The sequence below is a fragment of the Poeciliopsis prolifica genome, unplaced genomic scaffold, assembly GCF_027474105.1.
Source record: "Poeciliopsis prolifica strain line A6 unplaced genomic scaffold, Auburn_PproV2 SCAFFOLD151, whole genome shotgun sequence".
NCBI lineage: Eukaryota > Metazoa > Chordata > Actinopteri > Cyprinodontiformes > Poeciliidae > Poeciliopsis > Poeciliopsis prolifica.
Genome location: NW_026562526.1, coordinates 25,001 through 37,148, shown reverse-complemented (window position 1 = coordinate 37,148; position 12,148 = coordinate 25,001). Strand labels below are relative to the sequence as shown.

Here is a 12,148-nt window from a genome sequence, read left to right as displayed (position 1 = left end):
GACAATTATTGCAACAATCCTCAGACTGTATTTATATTTATTGCCACGAGAGGGAGGCAGAGTCTCCTTTGGTGTTGTTTTCAAATAAAAGCCCGTCCAAAGCAACTGGTCGGCAATTTACACAGAGGAGGAAATATGCTAGGATGTCTCACTCCCGCTCGCTTTAGAACAAACCAAAGAACTGCAGTTTCACTTTTCTTGAAGAATTTTTTAAAATATAATTATCACTTTATTTGTAAATGAAATTGACTAACTTTACTGTCACTTTCACTGCTTTTCCACCCAGAAAACAGAGACACCAGCTTTTGAAACAAAACTTAGTTCTTTAATTAGGAAGGAGACGATCTGACAGATAACTCAGGGTTTTAAAATGAATTTTCAAATCAACAGGAAAATGGTTTTAATCAGGAGTTATGTGAAGTTTGCTGCTGCTTCAAGTTCAATAATAATTTTACATTCACTTATTAAAATGTGAAATAAAGTAGCTGAAGGCTAGTTATTTAAAATAAACTTAAACTCAGTTTAATTAAATTGTAAATATGTTCCTTTCTGTTATAGTTGGACTTAATAATTATGTAATATTTGATTTCTCCAGTTTAATAAAAACTGGAGGTATTTCTGTAGAATATTGATGAAACAGATTAATACAGTTTGGAATAAGATAAATTCATGCAGGTACTTTCCAGATATACAGTGATTATCAAAAGAATTTATGAAAATTAACTAAATCCAGCTTCCTTTCCCTCTGGTTTCTACTGTTTTCTCTTCCTTATCTTAAAATTGAAATGAAACAGCAACTGTAGCTGAATCAGGACTGACTGGGAGAGGCTCACTGAACAACCCAGAGTTCAATATCCAACATGGCGGCAGGTAAGTAAAAAGCCAAAAGAAGCACGATGGTAACTATCTATTAGCATAGTAGGAATTTATGTGGGAACATCTTCCAGATTTGTGATAATAAATTGACAGCAACTCAGGGTGAGGCATCCTGTAAAACAAGTGATCTATGTCAGATTTGCTATCCTTCAGTTTTTTCAACAACAAATCGGTGAGTTACCGTGTTTTAGAGAGGATCTCTGTCATTTTCCTGCCCTTCGTAGTGGCAGCAGCAGAAACGGAGTGAGGCGTCCTGTTCGGGAGAGGATCTCTGCCAGGTTTGTAACAAGCAGCAACAGAGTGAGAAATCGCGGAGCTGGAAGGAGGACCGATCCTGGAAATATCTGGAAAACGTTTGGAAATAAGAATTTTCTGTCGCTTCCAGCTCTGGATTTATTTATCTGGATAGTTTGGAAGAGAACCCTGCAATCATTTGGGAGTAAAGTCTACAGAGATCAATATAAAGGTAAGGGCAGATTTAACCTAATGTAACCCAGAAGTTGTCTCCTAACCTGCGCGCGCCGAGGCTCCTCAGCTCCGTCTATGTGCTGGAGCAGCCGCAGCCCGTGGGTGAAAACAGCCCAGATTTAAAGCGGCCGAGCCCCCAAGACCTCTGAATCACCCCGCATTTAGTGATAAAAGCCGATGTTTCACGTTAAAACCTTTTCCAGCGGTGGGTTTAGTTGGAGCGAACTGAAATGAGAGCGGAGTCAGGGGATCAGATTGGGTCTCTGAGTTGGCGCCAGGACATAGACGGATCCTGCCGTCGTGGAAAAAAGTTTGTTCTGAGCGCAGCCCGTCTTCCAGCTGACTTTATATCTAAAACATCAAATAAAAGCTTTAAAAACATTAAAATGTGTTTTATTTCAGTTTATCGGTCCGGGGAGGGTCGACTGGAGGGTTTTATTCGAACTTTATAAAGTTTGTTTACCACTAATTAGCCGCATTCCTGCCTGTTAGCTTCGCGGCTAACTCCGCTGGGAAAATGTTCCCGTTAATGTTTGGGTTTGTGCGGGTTCTGGTGGAGGCCCGGCTCGGTCAGAATGTTTCTGGGTCGGTTCTGGTGGTTCTGAGTCAGTTCAGCTCACCTGGCCGAACCGGAACCTGCTGGTTTAAATCCGGAGTATCACTGTGAACACGTCCAGTTATTAATAATGGACATTTTATGTCATGAAGGGATTATGACCTGACTCAGGTTATTTTATTTCCCTCTCAGCTCAGGAGTTTAAACACCTATATTCCTCCTGCAACTGGGTCTGGGTTTTGGACCAAACCCAACATGCTCTGGCGGTTCGGTTCGGGTTCTGCTGGACCCTCTCAGGTCGTTTCCAGCTGTTTCACATGTTAAATGATCACATTCTGCTGTAATTTCTGTGAAAAGGCCCTGAAACAGAGAAACTGGGCCCAGTTCCAGAACCGCTCTGGTTCCGAGTTCCAGATGTTGGATTCTGGATGTCTGGCAGTAACTGCAACAGAACCTTTGGTAATGTCTCCTGTTCATGTTGCCATGAATCGGATCAGAACCATGTGGATGTTTGGGAGATATTTTTCCTGATCCAGGATGGATTCCCGACCTGTTCATCAGAACCAACCAGCCCACATCACCACTCCTCCTCCTCCGTGTCTCCTAAGGACCGGAGCAGGAAGCTCAGCTCAGGTTCTGTTGGACCTTCCTGGTTCTGTCTCCAGAGAAACTGGGCTGTGATTGGCTGGAGGAGCAGCTGGTTGTCCAACAGATGGGAACGCTGGAGATTCCTAGAGGTTTCTACGGAGCAGATCTATCTTCCTGCTCCATCCTCTCTGCTCCAGTTTGGTTTTTCCAGGATTTTCCTCTCCTTTCGGAGTGTTTTCCCAATTTTCTGTCTCCTGGAGTATTTTTCCGGTCTTCCCAGTTTTCCCATTTTTCCTCTCCTCCTGGCTGAGGTTTCCCAGTTTCCCTCTCCTCCCCCTCCGAGCCTCCCGCTGCAGAACCGGATCGGGTTTCTCAGGCGGCTGAGAGGCGGCGGTGGAGGAGGAGGAGATCAGGTTTCTTCCTCCTCCTCCTCTGCCTCCCCCATCGTCGTGGAGACAGAGTGGCTGAGCGAGGAGGAAAACATGCAATCGGCCCTCTCCTCTTCCTCCTCCTCCTCCTCCTCCTCTTCCTCCTCCTCCTCCTCCTCCTGCTCAGCGCTGCAGCAGTAATGGCAGCCGGCGCACAGAGGAGCCATTCTTCTGGTTCCTGCTGCTGCAGTTCTAGCTCAGATCCAAACTGATTCTTTTTCCACTGAAATGATTCACTTGCATTAAACTGAATCTCTGGAGGTGAATCACTTTCCACTGAATCAGTTGTAAATGAATCAGTTCGATCCAAAATACTTTCATCTCTGTTTAATTGATTCACTGGAACTGAATCACTTTCAACTGAATTAAACTAATTTACTTTGACTAAACCACTTATTGACTCTCTTTAACTGAATCTGTTTCACTGAATCACTTTGAAATGATTCTCTACAATTGATTCTCTTTCACTGATTCATATTTATTTGAATCACTTCCAACTGAATCAGTTTCATGTGATTTAAACTGATTCATTTTAATTGATTCACTAATTCACTATAACTGAACCAGTTCCTCTGAACCAGTTCTTTTCTCTCTGATGAAGTGAATCATTTTTATTTCTCCATATTTTCTGAACGTTTCGTTGGACTGAAACCCAAACTCACCGGGTCACGGTTCTGTTCTGGGACTTTCTGGGTTTCTGATCAGAACCGGTTCAGATGAGTCCTGGTACCGGGTCTCAGTCCTACTGCAGCGGGTTTATTGGGTTGGGTTGGTTCTGGAAGCAGACCGCTTCTGATCTTCAGTAAATGATCTGAACAGGTTCTGGTTCTCCTTCCTGTTGGGTCATGACCCAGAGGTTCTGGTTCCGGAAGGCTCCTCCCTCCCGTCCTGGTACCGTGTGAAGACCGGTCCGGCCTCCAGGTTCTGTTTCAGGTCGTCCTGTGATTCTATTAATCTGCTGTAAGCAACCGGGCGGTTCTGACCCGCTCCGTTAGCCTCACTTCCTGCAGGCAGCAGCAGCCGGATCCAAACCTGCCGCTCAGCGCTGGTTTTCCTGGAGGCTGTGAACGCACCGCGCCCTTCTGGTGCTGCATTCAGGAACCGAATTAACGACCAGAGATTAAAGTCACGTTTTCTCCTAAAGAGCTGAAATCTGATTATGAAATATCAGTTTTTATGAAATGTGGTTTTGATTCGAACCGTCGCTTTTATGGTTTTCTGTGTGGATGCGACTAATTTTGTGGTATTAAAACGGTTTTATGAATATTTTATGTTCTGTCAGTCCTTCTGGACCCAGTTCACCGCTGGGCGGACTGGGAGCTGAGGACACACCAGCTCTGCCCGGTCCGGTTGGGCCCGGTCCGGTTGGGCCCGGCCCGGTTGGGCCCGGTCCGGTTGGGCCCGGCCCGGTTGGGCCGGTCCGGTTGGGCCCGGCCCGGTTGGGCCCGGCCCGGTTGGGCCCGGTCCGGTTGGGCCTGGTCCGGTGCTTGGTGAGGAAAGAGTCCGGTTGGACTGATAGGTTCTGTTTCGGCCCGACTGCAGGTCTGGGTTTCCAGGCTGCGTTCCTCCGTTCTGATACCAGAACCGGTTCCACTGGTTTCCACCCACAGGAGTCCAGCTTCCTGTGCTGGTTGCCATGGTTTCCGCTCTGGGAGCAGGTCGGCCATGTTTGCAGCCGAACATGTCGGTCATTCCTGGTTGAAACGTCCGAATGGAGCAGGAAACGGTTCTTCTTCATGCTAACATTTAATTTCTATCCATGTTGGTCTGCAGAAGTAAATCATATTAATATCCGTCTGATTTCAGCAGCTACTGCTGGGATTGTTGACATTTATATTCCTGCTTGTTTCGGAAGAACCTCCACGTGTCGGATTTATTGGAGGAAATCAGGTTTAGTTTAACTTTGTTTAGCTAAGCTTAGTTTATCTTAAAACTAATTATCTTTTAATTTCTGATTTCTGCTGTTAGCATATTTCCTTCCTTCCTGTTGCTCTCTGCACGTCTCCTGTCAGACAGTAGGTGGCGCTGCAGAAGTCAATGCTCTTTTATTGGCTCAGTCTAGTATTTAGGTCCAAAGCTTCCTGGACCGGGTCCAAAGCTTCCTGGACCGGGTCCGGACCGGCCGGACTCTTACTGTGAAGGAGCAGCTTCCTGTCTGGCTGCAGAGTGAACATTAACTCGTTGTTCTAAGGTGAATATTTTTATATTTCTAACCTCGTTGTTTGTTTTGCAGACCGGCTGCCTTCAGACTACATTTCCCATGGGGCCGTGCTCAGTCCTGCTCTCTGCTGCATTATGGAGCCTCCAGTCAGGTATGAGCTAAATAAGCAGATTAACCTCTGACCCCTGGGCCTCAGTCAGAGCTGGCCAATCAGGAGGCCTCCTGGTAGTTGACCACAGGCTGTGATTGGCTGATTGGCTCCGTCTGCTGGTCTGATTAATGGAGGAGAGCTGGAGGGATTTTTCTCTTGAGGGCGGCGGAGTCGGAGGTTCTGCAGCAGAGCCGGGCAGTCTGCAGCGCCTAATGGCTGCCATATGTCCCACCGCCCCGCCCCGTCTGGGCCGACCCGGCGGCTCCGGTTACAGCTGCAGCGCTTCGGGTTCTGGTTCTGCTGCAGGAGCCGTCAGGACCGACCTCTGGACCACCGAGCAAGGTCCACTGCCGTTTGAACGGCGACATGGTGGATGAAACCATCCGGCGTCGAGACTCCGACTGGACCACACACACACACCCACACACACACACACCCACACACACACACACACTGTCCTGTCTACTGCTGGCTGTTTACTCTGCTGTGGGTGAAGCAGAACCAGAGACAGAACTCCTCCAGGCTCCTCTGTGTGTGTGTGTGTGTGTGTGTGTGTGTGTGTGTGTGTGTGTGTGTGTGTGTGTGTGTGTGTGTGTGTGTGGCGTTTTCCATTACCTGCTTCACATTCCAGCAGCCTGGGAGGAGGGGGGGTTTGGGTTGGGTCGGGTCGGGGGTTCTGGTGATCGATGCGCTCCCTGGCTGTGATTGGCCGGTTCTAGTGTCTCTGACTCGGCGGCAGCTGTGATTGATGGACCTGTTTCCATGACGATTAAAGTAATTAAACCTCCTCCAGGACCCGCTGTGTGACCATGACGAGGCGCCCCAGAGGATTGTGGGTAGTCTGTGCGGCTGATGAAGCTGCTGGTTCTGGTTCTGTTTGGTTCTAATGAAATGAGCGGCGCAGCGGACCGACCTGGTGCTGCGATGCTTCAGGATGTCTGGCTGAACAGCAGCAGGGACAGAACGTCAAAGCTTTTTAATACAAATATAAAGTCAGAATAAAGAACAACAGAGCTGCAGCATAAACAGGATTAATAATCAATGGGATTTTATGGGTTCAGAATGATGTGAATGTTTCCTGAGCTTTAAAGTCAACAGACTGATTACAATAAGTGACAATAAAACAGCAAATCCCAGCAGGGAGAGAAAATCGGTTGATTCTATGGAAGGATCTACTGTAACGCTCGTCTGTGCACCTCAGATGCAGCAGGTCAGCTGTTTGTGTTGCTTTGAGGGGTTTTATTTCTCTGGAAGAGCGAGCGCTGCAGGGGAACTTCCTGTCGCTGATGGATGGACTTCCTGTCGCTGATGGATGGACTTCCTGTCGCTGATGGATGGACTTCCTGTCGCTGTTGGATGGACTTCCTGTCGCTGTTGGATGGACTTCCTGTCGCTGTTGGATGGACTTCCTGTCGCTGTTGGATGGACTTCCTGTCGCTGTTGGAAGGACTTCCTGTCACTGATGGATGGACTTCCTGTCGCTGATGGATGGACTTCCTGTCGCTGATGGATGGACTTCCTGTCGCTGTTGGATGGACTTCCTGTCGCTGTTGGATGGACTTCCTGTCGCTGTTGGATGGACTTCCTGTCGCTGTTGGATGGACTTCCTGTCGCTGATGGATGGACTTCCTGTCGCTGTTGGATGGACTTCCTGTCGCTGATGGATGGACTTCCTGTCGCTGTTGGATGGACTTCCTGTCGCTGTTGGATGGACTTCCTGTCGCTGATGGATGGACTTCCTGTCGCTGATGGATGGACTTCCTGTCGCTGTTGGATGGACTTCCTGTCGCTGATGGATGGACTTCCTGTCGCTGTTGGATGGACTTCCTGTCGCTGATGGATGGACTTCCTGTGTCGCTGATGGATGGACTTCCTGTCGCTGTTGGATGGACTTCCTGTCGCTGTTGGATGGACTTCCTGTCGCTGTTGGATGGACTTCCTGTCGCTGTTGGATGGACTTCCTGTCGCTGATGGATGGACTTCCTGTCGCTGATGGATGGACTTCCTGTCGCTGATGGATGGAAGCGACCTCAGTGCGATTTTTTGTATTCAGTCATCTCAGTTCTCCAGGATTCAATCCAAATGTTTTCTCCGTTCAACAGGATAAAAAAAGACTTGTGTGTCTTCAGGATGTCTTGTAAGTGTGACGTCACAAGATGGCCCTCATTTCCTGCTTGTGTCTCCTTGGCATCTGCGTCTAATGACATTAATCCAAATAATGTAAATCTCTCACCAACCCTGTTTAGTCACTTTGATGGAACTGTCGTCTGTTTGCCTAGTCAAAGTCTGGTTCGGTTAGTGATCTGTGAATCTGTAACCTCAGTCTGGATTCAGTTGAAGTGAACTGTGGTGTGAAAAGCTCCAAAAGCAGGAAGTGGGCCACAGCGCTGGGCATTCTGGGTAAATACAATCAAAGCTAGCGTGTTAGCCTAGCGCTAACAGCAGAAATGGCTCCTGGTCTTCAGCCAAAGACTAAAGAGAAATCACTAAACTCTGACGCCTCCATCTTGGTTCATCTGGTGAAGCAGGAAGTTGCTCTCAGTGTCTTGAGAGACTTTAGTGTCATTTCCTGCAGTAGTTGTTGCTGCAGTGCCCCCACAGGCCAGGAGGGGAACAGGCTGGTTTGGGTCAGAACCTCAGCAGCTGGAGGTGGAGCTGATGTTCTGGTTCTGGTTCCCAAATCAAAATCCACTGGACCATCAGGAGGAAAAACGGCCTGAAAACATCAGAATCCAGGATAACCAACCGTGATGTAGATGGGTTGGTTGTCGGGTCCATCAGAACCTCAGCAGGTGAGACGCTGGCAGGTTTTTCATGAACTCCTGGTTTGGTGGAAGGTACACATCATGGAGGCTTCCTGTTTACAGATGATGAGCTGTGATCTCCGTTATCAGCTCTAGTAACCAGGTTAATACAAACCCCATCCCAGATCAGCTGGAGGTGAAGGAAGGCACTGCAGGGTTGTTGGTTCAATCCTCTTTAAATGACTGAAGGAGCAGCACAGGTCAGAAATCAGGAGGAAGGATGGAAAGGAGGGCGAAGATGCGGCGCTGGCTCTGACTCCGAGGATTCTGGGTAATCTTATGCTAATCCACGGCAGGGCAGGAGGCAGAAAGCAGCCAAGCAAACAATGACAGTGGAGCCAGAAAGTCTGGGCTGCAGTCTCCCAGGCCCTGAAAGGCATGTCGGGCAGGGCGCCGACAGCGACGGGAGGCTGCAGCACCCAGAGGCCCGCCTGCAAGGAGGGGCCCCCACAGGGGCCGGGGAACGGGGCCAAGATGGAGGCAAGAGGAGGGGGAAGAAAACCAGAGTGGAGAGGAACCAGGCTGAAGCTGTTCACAACCTGAACTCCTGCTTCCTGTTCAATATCTGAAGCTTGAGAGCAGCAGCTGTGACACTAGCAGCAGCTGTGATGCTAACGTATGTGAAGCTAACAGCAGCCGTGATGCTAACGGCAGCCGTGTAGCTAGCAGTTGTGTAGCTAACCTCCCTCATTAAGCTGGAGCTCGGCTGCTGCTGGTTTCTCCAACCGTTAGCCTTTCATTTATTCTGCTGTCGCTCTTCCAGACAGGAAGTGACGATGTTAATGGCTGACAGTCGATATCTGCTTCTGCAGGTCATCTGGATTCATCATGGCTGCCGTCCGCTCTGTGGTGTTTCTGGACGTGTTAAAGCTGTAACACGTCCAGTAAATATGAGGATAAAGTATCTTGGTGGCATTGAGGTAACAACTATTAGCTGTTAGCTGTTAGCCGTGTTCAGAGTGGATCAAATCTGCCTCACATGAATCATCTGACCGGTGAAATCAGAACCCATTATCGGTTCACACCTAGTTTCTATCAGTCTGACCGGGTGAAAGGTTGTTTCTGCTCAACTCTCTGAAGGTCCCACCAAAATATTTCAACCTGATTGAGCTCTGGACTTTGACTAGCCCATTCCAACTCCTTGATTCTTCTGTTCCAGTTGTTCTGTTCTCGATCTGCTCTATTTGGACCGAGCTTTGGCTGTTGGACAGATGGACTCACCGTTCACCCTGAAATACTTTGGTCTACAGAGGAGATCCGGGTCCATTCAATGACTGCCCACAGCATCATACCTCCACCACCGTGCTGGACCATGATGGACAGATCCTTCAAACAGCAGCTTTGCTAACCTCAATCTTGCCGCCATCTTGTTTCTAGAGAGGAGAGACTATCTTCCTCCCCCTGGTGCAGTGCAGGGTTTCCCCTAGTGTACTTTAAGCCTGGAGGGCTACCAGGCTTTACTTGAGGCCCCACCAGGCTGAGCTTTGCTTATTTATTCAAGTCTTTTTAAAATGTTTGCATTTTTAAAACTTTATAGTAGGTGTGACAACCTGCTCATCTGTAGCGTTTGATATGGAGCTTTCTCTGAGCTTGGGCTGAATCTACTGGGACGTTTGAGATAAACAATGGACATGAGGTGGTCCAAAGATGACCTTTGACCCTCACCAGACTGATGGACAGCAGCAGGTGCTTCTTGGAGGTCAGGTGGTCTGTGTGAGGTCATCTGACAGTGATGGTTCAACTGGAGTGGAGACTTGGTGAAAGGATTGGTAATTATTGGTGATTATCTGTGATTGGCCCACATCTCTGGTTTCTGTCATCAGTTTTGATCTGAACTGATGCTGTAGCATCCTGCACTAGTCGTCTGGACGAGAGTAAAGGTCAAAGGTCTTATTATTTCCATCTACATAAGACCTTTGACCCCTGATCAGGTTGTGTGACCTGATCAGATTCCTTCCCCCAGGGAGTGACCATGACTCAGCGGTTCCTATTAGGCTGACGAAGCTTCCTCCTCCCCCCGATGTTGGCCTTCCGGAGCAGGAGGAATCAGAAGCAGAACCAGGCGGTTCTGGTTCTTCTGCGGTCCGGACGGCGATAGCGGAGAAGTGGAGGAATCTTCACCTGGTTGCCACAACAAAAACACTCGTGTGTTTGGGAGCCTTCGCTCCGCTTGCAGATGGAGACGAAGACAACGGCAGAGATAAGGACTCAGACCCGAGGTCCAACAAGACCGGCAGGCCCGGTTTGAGCCCGCGACAGGAAATCACCTCCCTAAATCACCCAACACATCCACTTCCCTTTGAAAACACGATGGAGGCGAGTCCAGCTGGGCCGGCGCCGCCTCCTCTTCATCATCCTCCTCCTCAGTCATGTTCTGACTCGCCTCAGACTCCCAACATGTTTTCATGGGTCTATGAGCGTCGCGTTCCGGTCGGGTTCTGTTCAGCGAGGACGGGTCCAGATGTCAGGAGCCTTTAGGAAAAATGGAGCAGAAAATGATTCAGTCACTAAAAACCTGCAGAAAGATTTAAAGTGTTTTTAATTTAGTATTTTGATTTATAAAGTAAAATTAAAAAAAATACATACAATTTTAAAAAATGAAGTCATTGAATTAAAACACTGCAGGGTTTTTAATAATTTTTTTTTAGTTTTATTTGTGTAAAAAAATTTAATATTAAGAAATACAAAGTAAAACATTATTTTAAATAATCACAGATGGTCCAACGATGCAGGTTTTAATTTCTTAACAAGAATTTAAAATGATGTAAAAAAAAATAAAGAATAAAAAACAGGACTAAATAATAAAATCCAAATTAAAACAAGCATAAATGTCTTTTCATTGAAATGTTTGTTTACATTTTTAATAAATCAACTTTAAATAAATAAAAATGACTTTGACCTTTCACCTCTTGGTATCCTCTCTGGTTTCCATGGAGATGAGGCCACCAGGTTCCGGTTCTGATCTGAATCCGGGTCAGAACTTTTGACCTTTCTGGTGTTTCTCTTCCAGGGTTTCGGACCTACAGAACCAGTGAGACCCAGCAGAACCTGAGCTGTTGATTCTTCTGGACCCACTCGTTCCCCTCCCCCACCCGCTGCTGCTGCAGACCCGCCGCCAGCCCGTCCCGCTGTGGGCCGATCAGAACCAGCGTCTCTGGAAGCGAAGCTGCTGCTGTGTTGTTCTGGGCCCGGTTCTGGCTGCAGGATGGCGGTTCTGACCGGTCTGCTTGCTGCTCTCCTGCTGGCTCTCAGAACCCAAGGTAAGGCACCTCAGGTCCAGTTTGTCTGGTTCTGACAGAGATTTCCCTGGAAGTAGAGCTGGAATTATCTCATCCGACCCAACAGAACCAATACATAAATTTTCTGCCGCTAGTCTGGGTTCGGGTTGCGGGGGAAGTAGTTTCAGAATCTGGACCAGTAAAAAGTCTAATTCCCAGTAACTTCATAAAAAAACTGACCTTTGACCTGCTGGTCCAGGCCGGTTCTAGTGATCCCTGGCCCGGTTCTAGTAATTCCAGGCCCGGTTCTAGTGATCCCAGGCCCGGTTCTAGTGATCCCAGGCCCGGTTCTAGTGATTCCAGGCCCGGTTCTAGTGATTCCTGGCTCGGTTCCAGTAATCCCTGGCCCGGTTCCAGTAATTCCAGGCCCGGTTCTAGTGATTCCAGGCCCGGTTCTAGTGATTCCAGGCCCGGTTCAAGTGATTCCAGGCTCGGTTCTAGTGATCCAGGCTCGGTTCTAGTGATCCCTGGCCGGTTCTAGTAATTCCTGGCCCGGTTCTAGTAATTCCAGGCCCGGTTCTAGTGATCCAGGCCCGGTTCTAGTAATTCTAGGCCCGGTTCTAGTAATTCTAGGCCCGGTTCTAGTGATCCAGGCCCGGTTCTAGTGATCCCTGGCCCGGTTCTAGTGATCCAGGCCCGGTTCTAGTAATTCCAGGCCCGGTTCTAGTGATCCAGGCCCGGTTCTAGTAATTCCAGGCCCGGTTCTAGTGATCCAGGCCCGGTTCTAGTAATTCTAGGCCCGGTTCTAGTAATTCCAGGCCCGGTTCTAGTGATCCAGGCCCGGTTCTAGTAATTCTAGGCCCGGTTCTAGTAATTCTAGGCCCGGTTCTAGTGATCC

General features: G+C 48.4%; 1 protein-coding gene across 1 annotated transcript in view; it reads left to right on the top strand.

The window, feature by feature from the left end:
- The first annotated feature begins 1,158 nt into the window (after window positions 1-1,158).
- The window catches only part of LOC129355944 (bone morphogenetic protein receptor type-1A-like), a 19,139-nt gene continuing 8,149 nt past the window's right edge, over window positions 1,159-12,148 (top strand). The window contains 3 exon segments of the mRNA XM_055025581.1: window positions 1,159-1,342; window positions 5,150-5,228; window positions 11,043-11,292. Coding sequence (XP_054881556.1) covers window positions 11,238-11,292 — 55 coding nt within the window. The 5' untranslated portion in view covers window positions 1,159-1,342; window positions 5,150-5,228; window positions 11,043-11,237.